The 27,522-nt window shown below is 43.3% G+C and overlaps 1 protein-coding gene across 2 annotated transcripts; it reads left to right on the top strand.

Moving 5' to 3' along the window:
- The first annotated feature begins 421 nt into the window (after nucleotides 1-421).
- Nucleotides 422-19,877, top strand: trmt11 (tRNA methyltransferase 11 homolog). 2 transcript variants are annotated; one of them, XM_047040993.1, is made up of 13 exons: nucleotides 422-520; nucleotides 717-782; nucleotides 890-963; nucleotides 1,194-1,275; nucleotides 1,371-1,463; nucleotides 1,585-1,719; nucleotides 2,110-2,266; nucleotides 2,365-2,445; nucleotides 2,558-2,722; nucleotides 3,266-3,338; nucleotides 4,120-4,254; nucleotides 5,888-6,008; nucleotides 19,351-19,877. In XM_047040993.1, the coding sequence occupies exons 1-13, from the start codon at nucleotides 443-445 to the stop codon at nucleotides 19,360-19,362; spliced, it is 1,272 nt and encodes a 423-aa protein (XP_046896949.1). In that variant the 5' UTR covers nucleotides 422-442; the 3' UTR covers nucleotides 19,363-19,877. The 2 variants fall into 2 exon arrangements, with proteins under 2 accessions (XP_046896949.1, XP_046896941.1); XM_047040985.1 differs by lacking the exon at nucleotides 19,351-19,877 and adding an exon at nucleotides 8,427-8,737.
- Nucleotides 19,878-27,522: the final 7,645 nt, after the last annotated feature.

The raw sequence follows: 27,522 nt of genomic DNA, 5'->3' as shown, positions 1-27,522 counted from the left end.
GGCTAAAATGCTGACAGACATTGACATCGACCAATGACAGCCTGGTGCTGATGAGATGCTCCAAGGATGACCCAATCGTTTAGGAGATGTCATGTGCTTAGCTGTCAATGCCGTTCTGAAGTAAAGCAGCTTAAAGAAGAGATATGTTTAGTTGCACCCAGCAAGTCCCAGTACCAAAGTAACTGACTTGAATTTCAAGACAAGTAATGTTGACCGTAAATTGATTGTTTATGCTCAAATCTGAATAAAACAAAATACGCATATATAAAATAGCTGTTGCCCATGTAGGTCACAGGCCTACTGAATCACTGGTAGTTACAGCCTAATGCAATTTTTGTTATGTCTTACTTTAGGCTAAACAATGTTCCATTATTGGATTGAATCCGGAACCCTCTGGAACCATGTATGTATTCTGGCCGGATATATTTTGAGGGAGAAAAAAATGGCGACGCACTACAGTAGATCATGCTTGCAGTATTTGTTTCATCTTGCTCACGATCATCTTGATTTTAGGCTACCGGTATGGCGTTTTTCATTCATATCTTAGCTTACTGTCACACAGACGCCACGCGGCTTATAACAAATAATGAAAAACTGCATATGCACCGCAAGTTGTTTGTTACAATTTCCATGTTGCCTCATATCTAAGCTAGCCAACTAGCTACCCAGTACCATTCTAAATACATTACAGCTGTATAATTCCTCACCTCATACAGGAAATCAAGGCGCTGCTCTCTTTAAGAGGAAAACCTTTTCATCCAGGGGAACACTTCAAAGAAAAGGTGATATGTGTCAACTTCCTCCTGCTTTAGAGTTTTGTCTGTAGCTCGCAAGCTCAAATTCTATTAATGCTTACTCTGTTTCCAAATGTCACTCTTCTCCTAACTAGTCTCCCTTCTGGCTGCTCGATGGTTTATCAGAAGAGGATGTCCATAACATCATGGGCAGATCAGTGTGTGCCAAGTGAGTGACATTCGCTAACCTTACAGTACATTGACTGGTGGGAGATGCAGGTACAACGTTGCTTTGTAACCTCAGTCCCCTGTGACGTTACAGCTAAAATGTGACAACTTATGTAGCAACAAGACAGGGGAAACAAGATTTTAATCATGCTGGTTGTTGATAAGTTCCTTCCTGGAGTTTATCGTTTCTTTGGCATTTGTCAGGATCATGTATTGTTTTGTGTACATCAGGTCTGCATTTGAACTGTGGGGGCATGGAAAAACACAGAGTGAACTTAAGATGTCTCTCCTGCAATATCCAACAGAGGACATGGTTGGTTTGACATGTTTTTAACAACACAGATTCTTGTAGACTTTTTACATAAAAACACCACTACAAATGTTTCACTTGACCATGCCTCTCAACAGACACCCTTCCTACAGAAGAGTTCAACATATAAAATCAATGTGTACACCTTCAACAAGACTCTGGAGTTCCAGGACAGGATTAAAAAGATAGATGTGAGTTGAAGATACCCTTTCGTGTTTATGGACATGATGCAAATATTTCAGTAGGATTGTATGTCCATATTTGCCTTCCTGTTTCCATATGCCCATGATGTTCATCTGTGTCTCTCCCCAGGCACTGGAACATCTTCCCTTTCAGGGCAGTGTCAGTCTGAAGAACCCACAACAGATCTTCTGTCTGCTGGAGGACTATGGTACAGACCCCAACAACATCCCAGAAGAGCCCTTCCACATCTACTTTGGAAGATGGGTAAGTAATGGCACACACATAGGTGTGTCAGAAACGTTTCAATTTTGTTGAAAAAGAAACGTGTTACGTTCAGTTTAACCTTTTCATCTGGGTCATTTAGATAAGCAGTTCTCAAACACGGCCCTGAGGACTAGTGCTGGTCTGTAGAGACAACCAGATCCATTAACTTGCTCTGCACATTGAAGCCGATATCTCCTCCTAGGACACACAGACAATGCCTTTTCTAGTCCTTGGTACCAAATAGTCAAAAAAAACTTAGATCCGAAGCACACGTCTAACTAAACTTTGGTTTTTATCTTCTATAATGCAAAGCAGAAGCTTACTTGCTAGTGTAATGTGGTATGTTTGACATGCCAGTGTTGGACTGTTCATTCTCTTTTATATTGTCAGATTGCTGATGGTCAGAGGGAGCTTATACGGTCCCACAGTGTGAAGAACAGGCACTTCATCGGCAATACCAGCATGGACGCCGGCCTGTCCTTCATCATGGCTAACCATGCCAAGGTCAAAGAGCATGACCTCGTCTATGACCCTTTCGTTGGGACAGGCAAGGGATTTTAGGAACCCAAATATCTCCTGTTGTCTCTTAAAACACTGGTAGGGTAGTCCCACTCTAACTGTCTGTTCTCGATGTGTCTCCTGTAGGAAGCCTGCTAGTTGCTTGCTCTCAGTTCGGTGCCTATGTATGTGGAACAGATATCGATTACAACACTATCCATGGTATAGGTAGGACCCAAAATCTATCAATGATACAAACACTAGTTTTCTTTTTCTGCAATAAAATGTTTCGCTTGTGTTGAATGTACAGATTTGCTGTGTAAAATGTGTGTGGTTCCAGGCAAGGCAAGTCGTAAAAACCAAAAGTGGCGAGGCCCCGATGAGAACATCCGAGCCAACCTGCGCCAGTATGGCACGGAGAGGCTGTACGTGGACGTGCTGGTGTCTGACGCCGCCAAGTCTGTCTGGAGGCACGCGCTCCTGTTCGACGCCATCATCACAGACCGTAGGTTCTGTTTAACAGACCACACACTTTTAAGTTCTGTTAAGGGAAAGTGTATTTTTTTTTTATCAGTGTGAGCCTCAGCCTCAGGGGAGTCAGGTGGTTGAGGGGTTAGGGAATCGGGCTAGTAATTTGAAGGTCGCCAGTTCGAATTCCCGGCCGAGTCAAAATGACTATGTGTCCTTGGGCAAGGCACTTCACCCAACTTGCCTCGGGGGAATGTCCCTGTAAGTCGCTCTGGATAAGAGCGTCTGCTACATGACTAAATGTAAAATGTAAATGTAAGGCACTTCACCCTACTTGCCTCGGGGGAATGGCCCTGTACTTAAGTGTTAGTCGCACTGGATAAGAGCGTCTGCTAAATAACTAAATGTAAATGTAAAATGTCAGTAAAGCCTACATTCTTAAAATAGTTTAGATTTTTCTTATTTATGAAATGGTTAAAAAAAAATTAAGACGAGGGTTCCAGCCTTCTTAGAAATGGAGGACATGGCTATGGATCCCCACATTGATCTGTGATTGACAGAGTGCATGATCTATTCTAAGCCCCCTATGGGATTCGCGAATCCACCAGGAGGACAGGATCTCAGAAGGACTCCTCCAAACCCAGTGAAGACTTGTAAGATCATTTTCTTTGTCTCTTAGATGTCAGCAACCTAATCAACCATACTCATGCCTTATATTGGGCCCTGTGCTTTATGTCAACACATAATACCAATGTCAACATAACATTTCAAACTGATGGACCAACATTTGTTTTAAATGAGACTGGAATTCTACATGTTGTGGGATACAAGCTGTATTTTCATGAATTATTGCCACTATTTAAGTGAGATGTAAACAGACATCTTTGTAAAATGCTAAGGCACTTTAGCCTGACGTTGTGGCGTGTTTCAACCAAACCCGGAAAAAAATGCCTGTTCAGTCATTTGGATAGACTTACAACCAATCGGCAGCCATTTTTGTTGAAAACTAATTCAACCCAAGTACTCTTTGGTGACGTGGTTGATTACGTTACTGTTGATCATCTGTCCATTATTGTATAAAGCCTGCCTTGACAATTTGATTGGTACGAACAGCTCTGGTTCGGGCATAGTTGCGCCCCAACGGAGCAATGCCAGACCTCAAATGCTGAAGGTGGGGCTAAGTTTGGGCGGCACCCAAGCTAAAGGCACTTATCTGTTTAACTTGCTAGTCCCCTACATGTTAAATAGAAGCTCCTTTTCAACTGCTTGTGTGTTAACCAAAATGTGTGCCATGACAATGGGGATGTCTACATGAAACACCACATCCATTCAGTTAGTCAGATCTATGATAACGTTGGTCTTTAACATATCCTAGTTAGTTTGTATTTAAAGGTACCTACATTCTGTAACATACCACTGTAACCCCTCCCCCAGCTTTGGAGAGAGCCACGTCCCTGTATCCATGGCTTACCACTTGAGTGACATCTTCACCGACCTATTGAACTTTGCTGTTCACCACTTGGTTTTGGGCGGTAGACTTGTTTATTGGTTGCCGATCTACAGACCAGAGTGAGTACGCTATAGAGATTAAGTTATGTATGTCAGTTTATAGTTTTGTGTTCTTCTAATCACAAATCTACTGGGTACACAGGATCTTCAATCGTAGACTATGAACAGTGTCTAATCGCTATCCTTACTAGCAGGTCCATTAAGTATATCAGTCAGAGATTTGGCTGGTACACTGCCTATTCCTGTATATCCATGTCATGACCACTAGGGGACAACCTTGTCAGGGTTTTTTACCGTCTGTCTTCATAAACCAGTGGTTTAATCTGTGGCTAGTCCTACAGAGTCCTCCAAAAATCTGATTATCAACAACACCTGTTCTGTCCACATGATTGGACCTGTGTGCACGTGTGTGTGCATGTGTGCGACCCCATAAGGCAAAATAAACTGACCACAGGATAACAGGCTGGCAGGTGTAAGGAGGAAGATGAAGTCATGACAGGCCCCAGCCTGTTCTGTCAGAGACACACTGGAGTTCCCTGGAGACAGCTGCAGGCCTCATAGCTGGGGAGGGAGGAGGAGGTGCAGGGGGTCACTGCGAGTAATGTCACTGAGAGATCCCAGAACATGAGTCTGACACTGCTCGCCTTTGTTGAGTGTCGACTTCCTTGCTGCAGCCAGAGGGCACTGTTGACTGATGCCACACCTGAGGCGTTTGAGAAAGTGTTGAGCGAGAGGATTCAGTCTGATGGTGCGACTTTCTAGTAACAGGGTTGCTTATAAAACATTTTGGTTGCGTGATGGTACGTTTTAGGGGATTGGGGGGGGACCTTTTGCAGGAATCAATGCTATTTTAGTTGTCGCTTTTAAGTGCATATTTATGTATCCTATACACATGTAGCAAAGACTGGCCCTTGCCCATTCCACATCTTTATAGGGATGCCATTTGACAAGGAAAAGCCTAGTCACACTCCACTATTCAGTGTAAAGACCTGTGGTTGGCACAAGGGCAAGTCCAACACTCCACCAGGTGTCACATGATTGGTTTAAGAGAGAACTGGCAGCTATGCCGTTGGTCGTTGTGCCGACAAACATCCCACACCACTCGAGAGGCCCATATGCCATAGTGTCCATAGCAACGCTGCCGACAAAACGCAAGAAATAAAACACACAAAAACATTATGTTGAGGGTTGAGAATGGAGCTACTGACTGACTTTGTAACACATACATCACCCAGCCAAAATACCTAGTCTGGCCGTGGTCCCGCTCTCTGGTCTGCTGTAGCAGTGCTGCTTGGCTGGAGTTCACAGGGCTCCTGACAACGACTCAATTTTTCCGCTGCCTTAGTGTAATCTACCTTTCACAGTAGCTTTCCCTCCCTCCTGGTCACTGACGGGCTAGCAACACCAAGATGTGAGGGAGGAACCAGTAGACTGGGATAGAAGCTGGCAAAGAAGGGAAGTGTAATTTTGAAGGGATTACAGGCTGGAGAGGAGTGGTGGTGTGGGGGGATTGCATCCTGGATGAATGCTGTGCTGGGCCTTACAGACCCTCTGTACCTAGAGGGTTGAGGAGAAGAGAGGGTGACCCAGGATTTGAGGCCTACTGCCTCTGTTTGGCTTCTTCATTTGGGTTGGATGTCAGGCAATTGTAAATGTGTTTGTTGTTGTTTGTTTGTGTTTGTGTGTGTGCCAGGTACTGTGAGGAGATGGTCCCCCTGCATCCCTGCCTCCAGCTGACCAGTAACTGTGAACAGACCCTTTCTAGCCACACCTCCCGACGACTCATCACCATGGAGAAGATCAAGGAGCCGGAGGTATTTAGTTGATAACGTGATAATCCATTCATAGGAATCTCCCTACTGTCCCCCTACTGTGTATATGTATATATATATGTGTGTGTGTGTGGACACATTATAATGAATCTTTCTACATTCACAAGAGTAACTTCCTGTGTGTGCCACCGAATATGTTTACATTCTGTTTGTATGTGTGAACATGCACATAGACCTGCATGTGCTTTGTGTGGAGTGACACTGTTTGTGCATACTGTATATGTGTGTGTTTGAGAGAGTGTTGAGACTGATAGAACCTGGGCTAAACCTCACCATCTGGCTGTGATTGACTTATTTTTATACTACACTTAAATGACTTAATCACACATTGTATGGAAAATAATCCATCTTTGGACTTGACAACCGTCTCATTTCACTTCAAAACCCCAAATTGCTCCCATAAAGGCCTCAGTGAATCATACACACACACAATATCGCCCTCACACACGCTAACACGTTGCTATTTAATCAAAATCAACTGGCATGTGTCTAAGGCTCCTAGTGGAGTAGGAGACAGACTGCTGTTTATTCAGTAAATAGCTATACCCAGATACTAAGGTACACATGTTCTGTTTCCGTAATACCTCCTAGCTGTTTTCAGAGTGCAGCTAGAAGGCTGCCTGTCAGGGTGAATACTCTGTTCAGACTCTGCCTCTCAGGCGGAGGTTGAAATCCCAACCAGAAAGTGCTGTCCGCCTGTCTTGTTATGCACTTGGCTCCTGGATGTGGATAGATGTGGATATAGTCTTTAGGTTGCCTGGCATCATTGTCTTTGGCGATGAAGCAAGGTGGCGCTGATGATAAGCAGGCGGGTGGTGGAGTCATCGCTCTTTCTCCTGACGCCTCATTACTCCCTATGCAAACGCCTCCATCTGACCACCTCATGCATAGCCACGCCAAACACTGCCCCTTGCTTGGTCTGATTCCAACACCAGCTCTAAACCCCAGCCAGGTACCCCCAGCCCTAGCTAGATACCCCAGCCCCGGGAGTGGAGACCGATGTCCACTTGGCGACTAAGTCCAACTTTGGCAGACCAGCGACCAGGCAGATGTTGGCAGCTCAACCCCCCACACCACAGTGGAGGTGTGGAGGGGGGACAGAGAGAAGAGCGCAGGATTAGAAAATGCAAAGGAACAACAAATTGTAACAGTAACGGTCAAGTGTGAACTAGTGCAGCAGTTTAGCAGGCAAAAAAGGGTATTTGATGTAGCCCTAGACACCAACACAACCCCAGCCCCCCTAGATTGGAACATTACATTTATTCCAGAGAAAAGAAACTCTAAATAAGCCTGCCCTGTACTCCAACTAGCAACAGAAGTAACAAACAAGTTCAGGCTCACTTCATTTGTAATTTAAAGTTGTATGATACACATACAGACATATAGACACAGGCATATTGTTTTATTTGTAATAAATTGTATTTAAATTGTATTTAATTACATTTTTATAAATACAGACACAAACTTCAGCAGCCGTAAAACTGACGAAACAGGAAGGTTTTTAATCTAGCTTTCAATGTCAAGACGGTGTCGGCCTCCTTAATTAAAACAGGAAGTTTGTTTCAGAGAAGAGGTGCTCTATGTGAGAGCGCCCTGCCCCAAGCAGTTTCTTTTGTTGATTTAGGGAATCACCAGATAACCGGCATCTTGGATTATAGTTTCCTTATTGGGTGATAGGGTGCGAGGATACCAGAAGGTAAGGCGGTGCTAATTTGTGAAGTGATTTGTAAGTTAGTAGTAGGACATTGACGCTAAATGCCCTACACCAACCCCAGCTAGATACCTCAACAAGATACACCAGCCCCAGCTAGATACCCCATCAAGATACATCAGCCCCAGCTATATACCCCAGCCAGTTACTCCAGCCCAAGCTCTGTAACCCAGCCTCAGCTAGATGCCCCAGCTAGGTAACCCAGTTTCAGCCAGGTACTCTGCCCCAGCAGCTATCAAAAACTCAGTTGCTCAGTTTCTGAACTGCTCCAGTTGAGACATCTCCCCTGTTTTAGCTCCAGCAAGCGTTTCAACTGTCTGCTAGCATGTACCTCACATTGCTAGGAGTGGATACGGAACACTGTGTCTTCCTCTCGGGGGTTTATTAGTAAAGATACCTGGCTAAGACCAAAGGGTTTATTATTTTAGTTCCTTGTCTTTGCTTCTTTGTGTGCTGCAAAATGATATTGCTTGAGAATATTTTTTTAGTAGGCCAAAATTTAAGGCCAAGGACTGTACATTTATTATTTCTGGGGGGGGAAATACAGCTAGATAATGGAAAGATGGATAGTAGACCTGACTTGACATGGCTGGCTTTTGTGGGTACTAGGGCTGAGGGGGTTTTTGGGGTAAGGGTTTGACAAGGTATAGACATAACAGGAACAGACCATTATGTCTTTATCTTCTAAGGAGGCAGATGTACTGGCCCACCTGTTTGACCCCCGATATAGCCCCTACCAAGGACACAACGCCTTCAGGGACAAGTACTTTAGCGGTGTTACCAAGAAAACCACCAAGGATGACAAAAGGGCCGACAATGGAAAGTGAAAGAGGTGACTTGATAATGCCTGCGTTATCAAGGTGACTTGATAATGCCTGCGTCAGTGGCTCCACTTCTGTTTCAAACACCTCTCTCTTTTAATCTTTTTTTGTTGTTGTTATCATCATGATTTTCTATGCCTGCTACCCTTTATAAACAAATAAAATACCATATAAAAATATGCATTATGAATGGACAGAAGTTAATGTTTCTGAAAATATAATTGTGTGACTGTAATAAAACAATGCTGCCTTGTCCCCGGTCAGATCTGGTACTGCTCGCTTATGGACAGGGTTTCCTCTTTCAGCGCTGATTTTCATAATAAATCCACATTCCCAAACCTTATAAGTTCATAAAGACATGCCGCCACTGAGAATTAGGACAGCGAACCATCAACAGAGATACCTACATCCAATTTTTATCATAGCTAGGATCGAGATTCATTGTTTTTCCATTACAAAATGACCTGCCAATTCCATTGTTTTGTTAAGTGTCTCTCTCGGAAGTGATGCCAAATTCTTGGCTCGCCTGGTTAGACATGCGTGTGTGCGTAAGCATGACGTTTGTGGTCGCCAAGAGCAAAGCCTTTTCCAGGTTGTATGAAATGGAACTGCCTGAGTGTCTGTTCCATGAGCCATCAGATGAGGGCAGTATTCTGAACTGGATGTGGTGGGGGTGGGATGGATGAACTCCCCCTGCGTAGAGAAAGACTTTAGATTCATCCGAGACTGTACTGCCAACCAGTAGCTATCGACTCGGTTGTAAAACAGGCAGAAAATGTAAAGGGGTATTAAAAAAGTAAGGGTGAGCGAAGTGAAATGTCAATGGTGTAGGATGTGTCTGGCCTCACATGCTGGTAACATCAGCAGGGTGTCTTCGAAAAGATGGCTTCTCTGAGGAAGGTGCTGAGCGGTGCTTTACACGATGCAGATGGTGACTCAAAATACAGCCAGACACATTTTGTTTTACATGTTTAGGCGAAAGAGGCTCTAGCAGCCAAGCCCAGACCAAATAACAGGACGCCCCCACCTCCCTCCTCTCCTGCAGCTAGTCAGCAGCTCTTGTGTTTTCCGACCACAGTTTACGTGTGGCCGACCGATTTTTCATCTCCAAAGACCGGGCAGCCTGCCTCTGCCTTTACTCTACCCTTCTGACTGTTTATCAAGTGGATGGGGTGGAGGGTACTGCTTTCACCATAATTCTCCAATTTCACCACACTACCACAACCAATCCTTTCAACCAGCCAACAAAAAGGATAAAAGGATGATCACGCGATGCCCCCACTCTCCCTTCAACTTTCCATCGGGGCGAAACGACCCTTACCACACGACAAGGAGACATGTCCGCTCTTCCTCTTCCCTCACTCCTGCTCCAATCACATATAAACAAACTATTCATGAGAGGAAATGAGAGGATCTCATCAAAGGTTTATTTATGTATTTTTCATTTTGTAGTGTAGCCACAACACCAGCGATACAATGTTTACTGCTCCTCTTCCTCCAGCATGGCCCTGTGGTTTGCTAAGGATTTGGGGTCCTCTCGGCACACATTAATGCTGTCCAGACACAACTCTCTGTGTTCAGCCATGTTGGGTTTTGGTTGTTCTGAACTGAAGTTTGTTTTCAGTTTTTTTTTCTCCTCCTAATAAGGCCAACATTGGGAAATACTTTAGATGTCTTGGTATGCTGTAATTTGGTAGTTTATGATTGTAGTATATTACTTCTGAATGAATATTGAGAAGGTGCATTAGGTATTTATTTTTATGAAATGCTACAACAGATGGCTTGTTGTTACAGACTGCAGGGGATGCATGTGGTCATACTATGTCTTCTCTCCTCCCTTTCTGGTTAGACAGGCCTCAGGAAAACCATCACAAAACCATTGTCCTGGAACACTGCCCCCTGATTGCTATGTTTGTCCGTGTGAAAGTGCCCTCTACTCTGCTGAGTCAGACTGGTACACCAAACCAAGTTCTATACCTTCCCAGAGACGCCTAGGTCAGGGGGTGTTGACACACAACACACAGCACTCCATCTACACACGCAAGACAGCTCAAAATTGCTCAAAGTACAGGGAGGAGGGGACACTGTGTGTGTGTGGTGTTGAATGTATCTGTGAGTGATTACAGATAGTTGCTGCAGGTGCGTTGCCCATCTGTCTGTAGCCATAGAAGTTTACACACCTGCAGGTTTATCCTCCTCCACAACCCTCGCCCCCTACCTCCCTCAACCCCTGCCCTCAGGTAACTATATAGCCCCTGTCTACCTATCCTTCCTATCCCACTCCCACTACTCCACTCATTTTGGGATCTACTCGAGAAACACTAGTGTGAAGAGGGTCATTATTTAGCAACAAAGTCACTATATAGCTGCGGTCAAATCACTGCATCATTCTTAACCCTTACAACCTACCCCCCCCCCCCCCCCCCCCACACACACACACACACACACTCATACAAGCACAGCTGTGAAACATAAACCACTGACAAAGAAAATACATGGGGTTGCGACATCAACTGCTCGAGTCCCCAACTCCAACTCAGGCGAGAGGAGTAGAGAAGAATACCTCAGAGCCTAGCTGTTTGTTGTTTTAAGTGAAGATAGCCTCTAGCCTGTCACCACTAGGTGACAGGCTTGAGTAAAGGTTAATTAAATGGCCAAATCATGCAGAGATGGGAGGATGGGTTTCAATGGTGGCAACTGGAACACTTCACTATTCAACACTTTGTTTTTCCTGCCATGTCCGTATCCCTGCATGTTAAGTCCAGTACTTCCAGTACTTCATTACAGCTGCGGAGTCTGATCTCACAACGTTACACTGCCCTTGTGGAACATTTAAAGGGATAGCCCTTTCCAACTTTTTGCGTCTTATTCTTCTCAGAATTCAAGTGCATAATGTCTGGGCATAGGGATCAGGGACTGTATTGGGACGAGGCCCCAGCTTTGCCTATTGAGATGCCCATCAGAGAGGAGTGTGTGAGAAAAGGCAGACAAGTGAGGAATAGATGCCTAGAAGTGATGCAGGTCAGGTACACGGAAGTAAGGGAGGCCATTGCCCGACCAATCGGTGACATACACTCCGAGACCCTTTGCAACGGCGCCTTTTATCAGGAACTATTCTCCATGGCCTGGTTTGACCACACAGAGTTGTTTAGTTCAGCACTGGCATCAACAACAGCTCTGAGGTCCCTGCATATGGGTTTAGAGAATGAAAAGTGGGCCTGGTTTACAGAGGCTGGCCTGTCCTAACTGCATGCGATTGGAGGCTTTTCTGTTCTGATTTCCACGTGTGAAAATAAAACTATCATTACTTTATTTGGCGGGCACAGAAAGAAAAAAGGTGTTATTTACATAGCAGCTGGCAGACTAAACTGAGAAATACGGAATATGCCCGTGGCTGAGTGAGTAAGAGAGAGCGACGGAAAAGGAAAAAGTCAGTAAACTATACTGGCGTTTGCCTTCTCAGCCACGCTTTGTTAATGAGACGAACCTCCGGACTGGTTCGTCCTGCCCTTTTTTAATGACGCCACATTGCCAAGTGGACAAACTTGACGCATCAGCAGCACATTTCCTGTTCCAGAATGGTAAGGAATCGCACCGCTAATACTGTTAATAAAATCAATTTAAGAGCTTGTTATGGGAGTTAAAGGAAGTTCAACCGGATACATTTGAAGTGAATTGTCGCTAATTAACCGCTGGAATTGGCGACACCTGTAATTGAAGTAATGGCTGACAATAAGTGACGGCCAATCCATGTCAGCCTCCCACTGTGACTTACCGTTTCCGTCTTCCTGACGGGTTCATGCAATCTAGCAAAGTCCTGCATAGCTTACACACCTTCTCCCTTGTGCTTAAGTTACACGTTGTTTATAAACATACACCTGGAAAGAATATGGGTAAGAAAACATTCAATAACGATAATAAATCGAAACCAAATGAATATTGAAGATGCTTATAACACGTGGCGGGATGTGACGTCTCAACGGAGACAAATACTTACTAATTTATTGCGTGTCAGTGGCACCTATTGCAAGTGCATGAAAGACAACACTGCTGCCACAAAAACACAACAATAAAAGCAAGGTTTTATTTTGAGGTTCGATATTGACCTTGTAGTGAGAGTATATCCAATGCACATGTTTTTGATTGGGGTGAAATACAGCATGAGAGTAAACAAACCAAAGTCTTGTTCCGGAACACTCCTTTAGCCGGCTTTAATTGTATTTTACTGTACACCAACAAATATGTTAGTTTACTCTTTTTCATTTTTTTTGCTATTAATACCTTTTACGGTTCTCAACAGCTTTAAAATGTCACAAAACCAGGAATGGTCTATCCATCTCTTAGTTTGTCTCTGATCCTATTACTCCTTGTTGCTCAAATTTGACCTCAGGATTAGAACTTGCATGGCACAGGTGTTCTCAGTGAGCAGTGGCTTTAGCTACCAGCTTCTATCTCGACAAGGCCTACCTGCTACCACCAGGCCTCCACCCTCAAAGCCTTCATCCCTCTGCAAGGCAGAGTGTCGGCTGGGGGTGGGGGTGGGGAGTGGTTCTGGGTTAACATTTTGGCAATGTGTAGCATTTTTAGTGTGGGGAGTGTCTGATTGTGGAAGTGTGGGTGCGTGTGGACTTTGGGTATTGGTGTGTGTGTGTATGTAGTGAGAATCCGGGGGAGTGGGGGGAGGGAGTTGGTGCTGCGCCTCACGGCTGCATTACTTACTGGAATGCTTGCTCCATGAGGGCGTGCGTTTGTGGAGGCCAGGAAGTGCGCACGCTATTGAGCCGGAGCCGTCTCCGTCCGTCTCAGGACGTGGGGATACAGTCGCCCCTATCCCGGCAGGAGCAGATCCGTGCAGGCAGCTGGGTATGTGGCGGCCAGAGACAGACGCAACCACACCTGTCTGCCGTGCACAGGTGAGCCATCTGGTTGATCGGCCCCAGTCCATTCACATGTATAATCTCAGGATAATGATGTGGTCACAGAAACGTACCAACTTGTAAAAGTACTTGTATACTGTTGCCAAGGTTTCAATCCTCACAATGCTGCAGACATGAAGTCACAGTTCAGTTTAATTACATATTTGTGGTCAGTAATTATTGTGAAAGTGCTGTTAAGAAACAAGTTACATTGATTTGGCTTACTGTAGTCTTGTCTCACTGTATTCTTGATAGCATTGGACCTGTAAAACAGTCTCTTTTTGACTCCCACCATAATTTGATATGCTTTATTTATGTCTCTCTGTTTCTCCCTCTCTCTCTAGCTTGCTCTCCCTCTCTCCCTCCTTTTCCCACAGGAGCCTAGAGTACAAGGAGGTACTTCAGTATGGCATGTGTAAAATCAAGTGTTGTGGGCAGGTTAACAACTTGATTTTTGTCAGACCAGAGCCTTTAAGAGGCCACTGCCAGAAATGCTGTTTATTTTTGCTATTTTCAGTTTTTTACTTTTTTTAAACAATGTTGCTATGCAACCCCTTTTCACTATGAAATTATAAACAAACCGCTAACTCCAGCGAGGCCAGCCTGCCAAAGGTTGTCAGGTCTAGGTCACTGGGTTGAGTGGTAGATGCGCACACACACACTCCTTCTGCTAACCAAACAGAGACCCGTCTCTGTTGTCTTGCTTGAATACATCTGGATGAGGGCTGTGGTAGGAATATCAGTTATCTACACTACATGCAGGTAGTTTGGATTTGATGTGACTATGTCAGTATATTCCATGGCTTTTCAAATATTGTGTTTCTTTGTATGTGTGTGACTGTGAGTGCGTGCGTGAAGAAAGAGGCGGAGCTAACTGCCATGTCACCCGATACAGTATGAATCTGTCAATTTATTCACAGAAAAAATAAAAAAAAATCAGCCATCTGAATCAAGTAGTAGGGCACCTCTTGACCTACTAGTAGTTTAGAAGGTTGGAATTACTTGATTTGTCTAATGATATGCTAAGCCGTGTGTGTTAATAATGAGCCACCCTGGACCTTAAACAAGTAGAGGGGCATTAGTTTATGCTCGTCTCTTTCATATAGTGATCGCAGAGCCAGAGAACCCGTTCTCATTCCCAAGTCATCAAATACCAACGCTTTGTCACGGCCCTAGGCGTCGCATTGCACAAGGTGCAAACAACCTTAGTCTTGTCGAGGATTCCGTTGGGAAGCTTCTTAAAAATAAATTTTCCCTGAAACAAACCCGGCGGCTTCATAGCTGCATCCATGTTACCACGTCATGTTTGATGTGGTAATTTCATACACAAGGCATACACACAGGTTAGAAGACTCGTTCCCGCCCCCTACAATGCAATTCGGCTAGGTATACATCCGCACTAAAATATGAAGGTGAAAGTCATCATAGCTTGCGTAGTATAGACCCAGCTCCCAACCCAACTTTGAGAATAGATTACCGGCGATATTTTTCGCCCGATAAGTCTCACGTTAACGCAGCATGTTAACGCCGATAACGGCCCACCACTACTTATTATAATTATAAAATATTCTGATTTCATCTTGCGCTTCATGCATGTAGGCCTACTGTACAGTACCGGAGAGAGATTAGTTCAATGCTGCCAACTCTCACGGTTTCGCCGTGTGACACACGCATTTCACCCATTTCTCACGCTCTCACGCCACACCTTGTATATCTCACGCTGTAAAGGCAAAGCCAAACAAGTAGCCAAACTAACGTTGTAAACATTAACGGACGACGCGCAGGTTAAACGAGTGAAGCAACATTGACGCGCAAACAGCCGTGCATGGCCGCGGGAACTAGGGGTGCTCGAGGGTGCTGCAGCACCCCCTGATCGCACGAGAATTTAAAATGATATGACTTAAAAATCCACCACCGTGGCACAGCTCCGCAGTAGCGGACTGGCATTTGGGAGCACCGGGAAAGGAATAACTATGGAAAACCAGGCTAAGAAACGTAGGGTGGGGCTGAAAAATTAAGAGACAAAGAAATTACATTCACTAGACAAGGTTTTACCAATTGAAAAACGGCTGTTTATTTTACATGAAGCTCAACTATTTTGCGCTCAAATAAAGGCCCAAAAATGTTTGGCTCGCGCGCTATGCGCGCTTGCTTTAAGGATTGAACTCCCTAACTCGCATCCCATTGAACACAGACTATGGCTGTTTATCAATCCGAAGAACGCTGAGAACGCAAGTACAGTCTTTTGAAGAACGTTCTGGCAAGCCTCCTTGCAAGAATGGTCTTGCAAGGACGGAGAATGAATTGAGGTGGTTAGGGTTTTCCTGGACTCACAGCATTATGATAACACTGACTAACTACAAAAACTAGATAACAAAGCTAAAAAATGGTCCGTCTACCTGTAATTTTACGTCTTCTGTAGCCCTTGCTAACTTACAGTACCTGTTAACAAGTGTCTGCACTGCACTGAGCTAGGTTATCGACAAGTCGGAGCAAATTTACAAATTAGCCGTTTCATCAATAAAATAAGAACATTTTCAGCGACTGAACTGCCTATTTCTCGTCACATTTTAATTCAGATGCTGATTTACACGTATTCCGTTTAGCTGAAATATGAAAGGTAAAAATGTACAGTTGTGAGGTTTGTCCGCCTCGCTTGACATCTTGCAATGACTTCTGGGGAATCAGAAGCGTTCTCGCTGGTCAAGTCACCATCCGATGCATCCTCGATAAAAGGGGCGGATCAAGAACATTTCCGGGTGTTCTTGGTGACTTGTGTTCTTTGGATTGGAACCGTACTTGGGCAATAAAAGATGACGTCAAACCAGTACGCAAGAACACAAGAACAGAAAAAAACGTGGATTGATAAACAGCCTATGCTTGCATTAGCAGGGCAGCTGTGGTGGCGTATATGGGGGCCAGTTCTATGGAGGATTATAGGGGCCAAATTTAAATAAATAAATACTTGGATAAATAAATAATTATATAACACAAAGCTTAAATAAATGACACAAAATATAAATGTTACATGTATTTGTGTGTATATATATATATATGTTTACGTTTTCATGTGTTTACATTTATTTATTTATACTTACATTTATTTATTTGTACTTACATTTATTTATTTATCCTTACAATTATTTATTTATACTTACATTTATCCACGGTGAAACTTGCTGCAGCAAAATAAATCTGTCGTCCCCCCGTCACCAAGTCAGGGGGCGGGTCAAAGCCTCTGATTGGTGAATGAACAGTATTACACACCAGGCAGGCTCAACCAGTCGAACAAGCTCTCTTCAATCTAGAGGGATCCTCTATCGCCTCACTCTACAGCTGGCAGGGGTGTGCGACACTGCATGATGTGGTATAGATCCGATACCAATGAGTAAACACAGGGCCAGTATTGCCAATACCGATACTTTTGGCTTAGAAAAGCAGTGGAGGTGCAAAGTGAGTTTGAGCGAAGTTAGACGGTGTTTGCACAACCACTATGATGTAAAGGGAGTTGTGTACTCAGTGTGGAATGAAACTTAAGTATCCATCTTATCACGCTATCAATCAGGCTATTGATACCAACGTTGGTATCGATAGTTGCCGGGTTTCCCAACCCGGCCACTGTCGGTTTTAAGATTGATATGCCCACCCCTATGCTGTATCATCTCGCTGAGGATCGTGAACACATTTTCATTGATGTCTGTGTCAGTTGGGGCCAATATCATTCCTATAATTTCAGCGAAGCTCTCAATATGATGTGAAAAAGAAGTGAACTGGCAGGTGCCTCCATCTCTTCAGCTTCCGCCAACATTTCGCCCACTGTAGCATTCAATATTTCATTCATTGAATCCGCACAAGGTGCTGCCATCTTGGAATAGTCAAAAGCAGTCGATTCAAGTTGAACCACCAATCAGAGGCTTTAACCCTCCCCCTGACTTGGTGACGCGGGACGACGGATTTATTTTGCTGCAGCAAGTTAGACCGTGGATAAATGTAAGGATAAGTAAATAAATGTAAGAATAAATAAATATATGTAAGGATAAATAAATAAATGTAAGTATAAATAAATAAATGTGAACACATTAAAACGTAAATATATATATATATACACAATTACATGTAACATTTATATATTTAGTGTCTCATTTAATTTGTAATTTATATATTTTGTCTGTCAATTAGGCATTACATTATATAATTAGTCATTTATTTAAGCTTTGTGTTATAATATTTATTTATTTAGTTTTGGCCCCTATAATCCTCCATACAGTTCTGGTGGGCCGGTCTGGATCAAAGTCCAGGGCCAAAATATGTTCCCGCGGCTATGCAGCCGTGTAAACTCGCCTTTGGGGGGAGTAAAGCTCGCAAAAGCTCGCCCGGGGGGGGCTACCAAATCTCACGCCAAGGTTTTTGGAAAAGTTGGCAGCCCTGTAAGCATATTATTAATAGTTTAGGGGAAATGCATTAATGAGTGAAATATTTAACAAGGTAAGATAAGGACATGATAAAGGATCAACGCATTTGTATTGGAACGACCCTCAGAGGCTGCCCTTAGTATTTTACCGCAGTAATTCTTCAGTGCGTTTTCATCATTCTCCCGGTAAAGTAGCAAACATATCTAGCTCTGATTCTGGCATGCAAAGTTGTGTTTTGAGGAACATGCATGTTTTATCTTTAATATTAAAAGGGACAATGAGTGTTGGGTAGTGTTTGTAAATGTTAAGATTATTCGCATGTATGTATTTTTATTTACAATACAAAGGGATATTAGCTAGTGCTAGTTTGTCAGTTTCCCCCCTTCTTTAGATGGCGGGGGAATCTCCTCCTGGAATATACAATGAGAGAGAGAGAGTTTTTTGGTGGAAATTAATGGAAAATGAAGTCATGGAGTCTAGCAGTAGCAACTAGCACAAATGTGCATATAAGCAGACTACAAAAATGGCGCATGTTTGTCGTCAAAACGTTCTGGTGGAATTCATTCTGGGAATTGTAGTTCTGTCTGTTCATATTCATTTGATACTTTCTTCGTCCTAAAGTAGTACCAGATTATCTTATTATGTAATATTTACTTACATCAGTCTCTTTGAAAAGTCATAATTTATCAGTTATCAATTAGTCCAAATGTAACCGCTTTATATGTTACTTTTAATTAACCTTATTCTACAACGTTTTAGCGTGGTTTGACATTGTACTTAAAGAAAACCCTTTTGAGTCTGAATACAAAATCTCAAGAAGATTATAGCATCAGATGAAATAAAAAGTAGAATTTAATTTTAATACATTAACTATTCTAGGCGGTGCTGTTGATACCCTGTTGGAACTAGGGTCATAATATTGAACGATTGTGTTTAACTAACCCCAGTTATTCACTGTACCAAGCCATGACTATATACCATGAAAGGAACTCAAATCCCTAACCCTATTTTTGGACCAAAACTGCATGTGTAACTGCAACCCCCTATTAATATTGTACATTTGTGTAAAAGTTGTATTTGGCCCCATGTAAAATACTTAACAATAATAGTAAGTTAAAAAAATAATATAATTTAGGAATTTGGCCACTATATACCCAAAATCATTTTTTTTGCATTTGACCTTTCCTCGTCTCTTTGAAATGTATGCCCGTGTGACAGTGGTGGCTCCCCTTCCCAGATCACTGTCACCAAAGTTTTGAAGTTCCTCCACACCCACACCTGCATCTTGTTTGCCTGATTAGATGTCAATTTATATATACCAGCTTAGCTTGTTTCTTCTTTACAAAGTCTTGTTAGTTATTTCTTGCCTGCAATACCGAGCGTTACTTTCTAAGAGATTCATGTGTGTACCGAACCTTTGTTTTTGCCTCGCCTATTCTTCTGCTCTTCCCCTTGGATTCCTAGAAACGGAGATAACGACCCCTGCTTGACATCATACCTGCTCTGTGCCTCGTCTGTGCAATTCCTGTCAGCCCCTGCTCGACCCAAGCCTGTGACCCGACCACCCTTTGGATTTGGCTGCCTTGCTGTTTGCCTGTTGCCGACCTGTGCCTGTCTGACTACTCTGTACTCTCATTAAAAGCCCGCACTTGGATTGCTACCACTTCTCCTGAGTTCGATCATTACAGCCCGACACAAGGTCAAGGTCCAGCAGGGTGAAAATTTGAATTTGTCATCGGATCAAACCAAATATATAATTGCATAGGTTTTGATTAGTAGAGTAACACAATGTCATTCTGAAGGCTCTACTTGGTTCCTGATGTGAAATATTGACATCTGAACTTTTACCCAAAAATGTGGTATTGTAGGTGGCACTGTTGATCCCCTGTTGGTACTAGGGTTATGATATTGAACAATTGTGTATAACTAACCCCACATATTCACTGTACCAAGCCATGACTATGTACAATAAAAGGAACTCAAAACCCTAACCCTAATTTTCATTGTCTCATACTGACGCCACAGGGTACCATGTGCGTCCACATCCGACACCTACGGCCATGACAGTGTCGGTATTTGACGACTTGGGAATGAGAACGGGTGAGCCTGATGCAAACACTCCACATTGCAATTGTGCATAAACTCCAAATACCTAACACCAAATTAACTAACCAACATTATATTTAACAGCTGCATCACAGATTCAGGGACTGCCTCATCTAGGCCAGATTCAATAAATCTCGCCTACAATAATCATTCAATGCAGGGAGCGACAGATGTGTCTCGTTCATGTTACTTCACCACGCGTTTGACGGGTTGTGACACGTTTTGACCATTATGAAATTAAGTGTTTTGTAATTCATACATTTTGAATGTAAATTAGGCATTTAATTATATAATTAAGTAATTTATTTAAGCATTGTATGTAGTGCTGTCAGTTAAACGCGTTATAACGGCGTTAACGCAAACCCAAATTAACGGCGTACATTTTTTTATCGCGCGATTAACGCTCTTTTTGACCTAGCAAACTTTCTAGTTTTTTTCACATTCTGTTGCAACAACCACTGACGTTAGAAAAACTACAATATCGCACCGGATCTAGCTAGACCGGAAACAAAACAATAGCACGCCACACACACTTGTTTGGGCTTGCGAGCCGGCTAAGGAGTAGTAGCAGAGCCCGTTTACGGATATTAGACATTCTCTGGTAGTAGGCTAACATTACGTTTTGAGTTGATTGCCAGCGCCAGACGCCAAAATAGATGCCAATAAGATTCTGAATGGAAAGTTTACTTTTAAAAGGTTGCCAAATGGTTCCATTGACAAGACGAAAGTGATCAGTGTGTTCTGTCGTTGTGAACTGAGCTATCATCGCAGCACGTCGTGGAGTCTAAAATACAATTTTAATGGCCAAGCACACAGCTGATGCGAATTCTCCGCCCGCTCGTCAATGCCAGGCGATTGCAATGTCGTTTTCAATTTAAATTTGGTGGTTGCACAAAGCAATCCGAACCACTTTTCCATGTTGATAAGAGTATTAAAATTTGAACAAATAATGGATAAAAAAGAAATCAAGTGACATTTAGAATAGATAAAAATTTGAGTTAACTATGACATTAATGCGATTAATCGTGATTAAATATTTTAATCGTTTGACAGCTCTAATTGTATGATATCATTATAAATTCAGTCATGTTTTTAACTATTCATTTATTGGCTCCCCTAAAATCCCATAATAAAAACACAGACACACAGATTATTGGCATTAAAAGATAGAAGAAGGTGATAAAGATGTCTCATAAAGAGTAACCAATGAATAGCCGATAGAAGCTATGGCCTATATCCCTTTTAGGCATCCAGAATGTTGCTTGACGTAGAAAACAAATAAGTACACCATAAATATGCGAGCTGTGAATAAGTGAGCTGTGAATACTTGTGACATAATAGAAGCTCGAGACCTTCTGGACAGAGCCGGCCCAAGGAATAAGCGTATTAAACGGCTGCTTAGGGCCCCAGTGGCCACCAGAGGGCCCCCAAGAGCACATGAAATTACAGGTTAATTAATCAAAAAATCATTTAATTTTTGTTATGCCTCTTATTCTGCTTAAGGCCCCATAAAGGCTTTGGCCAGCCCTGTTTCTGGATATTGTTTTTGCTGGTGAGCCACGGTTAGGCTACAAAACAGTATATTGATGATCACATATATTGATCATGCTAAGTCTACTAAATTCAACAGCCTTAAGAACAGCGTGTTATAAGTAAGGGATAATGTAACATAGTGTGTCTTTTTACCATTTATTTGTTACCATTCGTAGTGTTGATCAGCAGACGTCTCGCTGGGTACGCTGGGGCTGAAAAGTTACCCTAGACCTTTGAAAATTGTTCACCGCAGAACGTTGGGAAGCCCCATTCAAGTGAATGGAGCATTCAGCGTTAAGAACAGCCGTGTAATAAGTAAGGGATAATGTTTAGAACGCCGGTCATTATCGGGAAAATAAACCCCAACAGGGCGAACAGCATGCTATACATTATCCCGCCTATTACACGGCTACTTGCCGATAAAATAACACAACATAGTGTGCCTTTTTACAAGGTATGTCTTACCATTCATAGTGTTGATCAGCAGAGAAATAGTTCATCAAACACGTTGAACTTCATAGACGTTGAACATTCTTCAGGCTTCAAATCAGCTGACGTCGCTAAGCAACGAAGTACGCTGGGGTTGAAAAGTTACCGGACTAGTTGCGGAAGACGTGAATCCGAGGCAAAAAGGCCACTTCCCTTGACAGTGGTCAAATATGCATAGCAACGGTCAAATATAAAATATAGTTCACCGCAGAACGTTGGGAAGCCCCATTCAAGTGAATAAAGCATTCTACAGCAAGAACAGCCGTGTGATATATTGTGGAACATTCTTATTAAAGGATTTTTTTATGCACTCAAGCCATAGTTACAGACCTGCTTCAGGACAATCTCTCCCAGCCAGGGGTGGTTTCAGAATATTTTCAGTGGAGGGGCACAGGTAGCCTGGCTCTGCCCTCCTACGTACTTCCGCTCAATTTGGATTTTGCTTTTGTACTAGGTCTGGGATATCGGCTCTGAAGTCGGTTTCCAGAAACACATTTTTTGTAGGTCCAATCAGCGAACAGAGGGAGTGGCTGAGAACGATGACGTTAATGTCTGCACTTGTTTGAGTAGTTCAGTAATGGCGGCGGAGAAAGATGCGAGCGAAACTATTCTGCGGTTGTGGCAACGCTGCCGAATATAGGTTAAAGCCGGAGCAAGAACATTCCTTGCTGAGTTTTGTTGGTGGCCATGATGTTGTGGCCCTCCTCCCCACGGGGTTTGGGAAAAGTTTGATTTTCCAGCTACGGCAGCTAGCTCCGTTACAGTAGTGGTGAAGGAGTTGGCTAAGGCGAACGCTTGCGATTGGTTATGGCAAATCAGAGTGGCTCTGGGCGGATTCAATAGTTTTCAACTTCAACAGAGGACCCGCCTTCAAGGAAGTTAACGTTTGTCAATGGAGATATCCCAGACCCTCTTTACAAATGAAATGTACGAGGGTTTGGTTAGGACCAGGCTAGGGCACAGGGGGGAGCAGTCGTGAATTGGGGGGGCATCCAATTAAGTTAAGAATACAAAAGTAATGTCACCACTGACTTTTTAAATTCAATTAATGGGCATTATAGCAACACAAACATTTAGTTTCCTTAAATTGCATGATATGAATGTATATTTACACTTTGCTTTTTAAATGTTTTATGCCAAATATTAGTCACACAGTATATTCTTTCCTTCTAGCCTGTGTTTAAATATTCCACAATAAATGTGCTTGTGTTGTACAAATGTTCACATTCCTAATTCCTACTGATCTGATCAAGGTCGTAACCATGGTTTGGACAATGGGGGGGTCCAAATGAATACCCTTCCCCATATTTTGTCGTTGTTGTTAAATGCATTGCCTACAATTCTATATTTATATATGAAAATGTGCACATTTAGAACAGTTTCGAGGACTGCATTGACCATTTTAATTCACATCTAAAGGAATCGTGTAATTTCTCTGAGACAGTGACTGCCTGCATTGTGACCACATGTCATTTTATCAGAAAAACAGCGACTCATTTAGCTCGGTATCAAGTTACTTACTGTCTGAAAAAAACTGCGTATGCTTGGCTGCTGGTGCAGTTTTCTCAGCTTTTTAGGTAACCTCAAATCCTCCATTACTGTACCTCCTCTACAACAAGTTAACTAACATTACTTTCTTTGCGCTCAACTGACTGACGAAAAAGTGTTAGGTAACCATGACAATGCAGAACGACGCAAGGTGGATTCAAACAAAATCACACAAGTGTACAATTAGGAGGGGGGATTTACACACTTATGTTTTTCTCAACAAATGGAAATAAATGTAAAATAAATAAGACATAACAAGAGACCGGTCCATTGACAGGGTTCATAAAAGGAGAAGGTATATTTTACATATTTTCTGCTACATATTGGGGGGGGCAGATACGTATTTTCTCAATATTGGGGGGGACACGACCCCGCCAAAGAATGCGTGGTTACGCCCTTGGATCCGATGTACTCACACCAGAGGGACTAGTGGAGTGATTCATCAACTGTAAAATAGCAAAACCCTTCCCTTGTACTTGAATCAGGTTTTATTTGAAGCAGATAGTAAGCATGCCAGTGGAGTCTACAGTATCAGTAAGCCAGTCAGTCCATCTGTCAGACTGGTAGTATTTCTATTAAAATGCAGTCTGATTGATTGACTGAAATGTGGAAGATGAAGGTGTTTGTCTTGGAAATGTAGGCGGTGAATTGAAAGGCCAGAGACGCTTGGTGTTTGTCCCTGGCTTGGGAACCACAATTCACTTTTGGTTAGATTCTCAGGGAGATAATTGACTCGTTAATATCTGACTCTAATTTTAAACATGTGCACAAGTTCGTTACCTGTAACCTTGAGCGCTAAACAGTTAATGACATGAAACTCTGACGTAGGTAAAAATCGTCTGCTTGATCAGAGCACCGACCCTAACCGTGCGTGTCCACTACAGCGGCGCGGAGCGGCGGCTTCCAATTCATTTTCAATGAAACCGGGCGTTGACGCTCGTGTAGGGCATTTTGGGAGCGTAAGCGAGCGTCAACGCCCGGTTTCATTGAAAATGAATTGGAAGCCGCCGCTCCGCTGTAGTGGACACGCGCCGCTTGCTCCGCTGTAGTGGACACGCAACGTAAAGTATGCGTGTTCACTGAACAGTCGTTTATCTTTACTATTATATGGATTTATTATAGCAGACCTATTAGGATATGCAATCGATCACTCAGAGGCTCCGGTAAATTCCTTCGGAGCGTGGAGATCCACTGTAAGTGACTCAGAGGCCTTAAGTTAAAACCTACTCCAAAAGTCTATGTTTATAATCAGTTAGCCGCATCAACCAGACTAGATCAAAGTTTTCACCGCCGTAGCTTGGTAGATACGTTTCAAGGAGAACAAGTAACTTCAAAATGCACAATAATAGTTAATTATCTAAATAGTAAGATAATCAATACAATGATACTGAAATATAATCCAATACAAAACATACCTTCAGAGCAATGGTTAACAAAGGTATTCACAATGAAGACTAGGCGCCTAACGCACCGGAGCTGTATCGCAAACAGAACTCGAAGTGATTGGTAAAACTTCTTCCTATATACACCCAAACCTGACTAAAATGGGGTCACCGGTCACATGACTGAAAAGTTGTCTAACGCATGCAAATTCAAATTGGATCATTAATCAAGGCTGCAGTAGACCAAGTGCCTCTCAAAGTCCAACCTTAACGTCCTCGTCGTGAGAGGTGGAAACAGGTAATGATGGCCAATAGGGCACTGGTGAAGCTCATAGGCCAATCACCTGTGAAGTGGATAAAAATTATTTCTGAAACATTGATGAAGAAAAAGAAACCCTGCAACCTGGGAGAAGAAGACTCTCCAACCATACAGGCTGAAGAGGAAATGAAGACGCATTTCGAAAACCATTCGGAGAGTGTGCATTGGAATCTTCTATCTCCCAGGAAACCCACCAACATTGCAACCTGGAACATCAGGACCATGTACACAGCAGGAAAGACGTCAGTCATAGCAAGTGAGATGAGGAGATACAGGATCTCTATCCTCGGCCTGTGAGAAACCAGATGGCTCCAGACAGGAGAGGTGAAACTGGCCAGTGGCGAGTCCATACTCTATTCTGGACACCCGGATGATAAAGCACCACACACAGAGGGATTGGCCTTCATGCTCTCCAAAGAAGCACAGAAGGCCCTCATCAGCTGGGAGCCCATCAATCCCAGGCTTATTACAGCAAGATTCAAAACTACCCATAAAAGAATCAACCTACAACTCATACAGTGTTATGCACCCACCAACAACACTGAGGAGGAAACGAAAGACATTTTCTATAACCAACTACAACAGCTACTCTAGGCCAAGAGAGAAAAATACATATTTCTACTCATGGGCGACATGAATGCAAAGGTGGGAAACAACAACAGCGGAGACCAGCTGGTGATGGGGAACCATGGAATCGGCTGCATGAACGAAAACGGCGAGAGATTTGCAGACACCTGTGCTGATAACAATCTGGTCATAGGTGGGACAGTCTTTCCACATAAACCCACCCACAAAGCCACCTGGATGTCACCTGACCACACTACCGAAAATCAAATCGACCACATATGCATGAACAGGAAGTTCAGGCGCTCTCTCCTAGATGTCCGTGTGAAGAGGGGGGCAGACCACCACCTACTGGCTGCAAAACTCTAGCTCAAGCTCAAGCGATGCGACAACCCCGTCAACACAAGAACAAAGTTCAACATCCAGCTCTTCCAGGACATAGGATCAACTGAACTGTACCAAACCACCCTACAGAACAGGTTCCAAGCCCTACAAGAAGAACAGCACAAATCAGTGGAAGAGCACTGGAGCAACCTGAAAAACATATGGAAGGAGACGTGCCTAGAAGTAGTGGGGAGAAAAGCAACAAACCATAAACCTTGGTTATCAACAAACACACTGAAGAAAATTGAAGAAAGGAGGGCAAAAAAAGACACACTAAACATAAGCAAAACCTGAGCAAAAAAGGCAGCAGCTCACGAAGAATATGAAACAGCAAATAAAGAAGTGAAGAAAAGTGCAAAATGTGACAAGCGGAATAACATTTAGAATTTGGCACAGGAAGCAGAGGAAGCAGCTGGAAAAAACAACCTCAAAGAACTCTACATGACCACCAAGAAACTAGCTGTAAAGTTTAGGCAGACAAACACCCAGATCAGGGACAAACAGGGACGACTCTTCACCACCAAGAAAGAACAACATCAAAGGTGGACAGAACACTTTAAGGAGCTGCTCAACAGACAGCCCCCAGCCCAAAAGGTAGAGATCCCACCAGCCACACACTCGCTGGACATCAACTGTGGCCCCCCAACAAGATCTGAGGTGAGGAAGGCCATCAAGGCATTGTGATGTGGTAAAGCAGCAGGGCCAAATGACATCCCATCAGAGGCTCTACAAGTGGATCTCGACACCTCAACCATGCAACCATGCATCAAACATGCTCCGCCAGCTAATAAAGACCATATGGTGGGAAGAAGGAAACATACCAACAGACTGGAAGGACGGGCTCATTGCTGTCATACCAAAGAAAGGAAACCTCAGGGATTGCAACAGCTACTGAGGGATCATGTTGCTATCAACACCAGGCAAAGTGTTCAGCCGCATCATCTTGGAGAGACTGCGCTAGGGGGTCGATGATGAATTGAGAGAAAACCAAGCTGGTTTCAGAAATAAAAGATCATGCAGCGACCAAATTGCTAGCTTCAGGATCATTATTGAGCAGTCTATAGAATGGCGAACACCTGTCCATATCAATTTCATAGACTTTGAAAAGGCATTTGACAGTGTAGACCGTGAAATGCTTTGGAAACTCATGGCACACAATGGAATCCCCCCAAAGTATACCAAAATTAATAAGAACATGTGCTGGGACATGCAATGCAGCGTACTCTTCCAGGGATGCGCACAAGAAAAATTCAAAGTGCTCACTGGTGTGAAACAGGGCTGCCTGCTTTCCCCTTTCCTCTTCCTTCTGTG

This window comes from Hypomesus transpacificus, chromosome 2, assembly GCF_021917145.1.
Source record: "Hypomesus transpacificus isolate Combined female chromosome 2, fHypTra1, whole genome shotgun sequence".
In the NCBI taxonomy this organism is placed as follows: Eukaryota; Metazoa; Chordata; class Actinopteri; order Osmeriformes; family Osmeridae; genus Hypomesus; species Hypomesus transpacificus.
The sequence above is the reverse complement of the archived record's forward strand: the minus strand, read 5'-3'. Positions and strand labels throughout refer to the sequence as shown.

What these genes read in the sequence shown, in the direction of transcription:
- trmt11 (XM_047040985.1), top strand. Translation starts at nt 443, where the DNA reads ATGGCGACGCACTACAGTAGATCATGCTTGCAGTATTTGTTTCATCTT. An exon ending in AATATCCAACAGAGGACATG is followed by an intron (nt 1,276 to 1,370) that starts GTTGGTTTGACA and finishes GCCTCTCAACAG; the next exon opens with ACACCCTTCCTACAGAAGAG. An exon ending in ACAGGATTAAAAAGATAGAT is followed by an intron (nt 1,464 to 1,584) that starts GTGAGTTGAAGA and finishes GTCTCTCCCCAG; the next exon opens with GCACTGGAACATCTTCCCTT.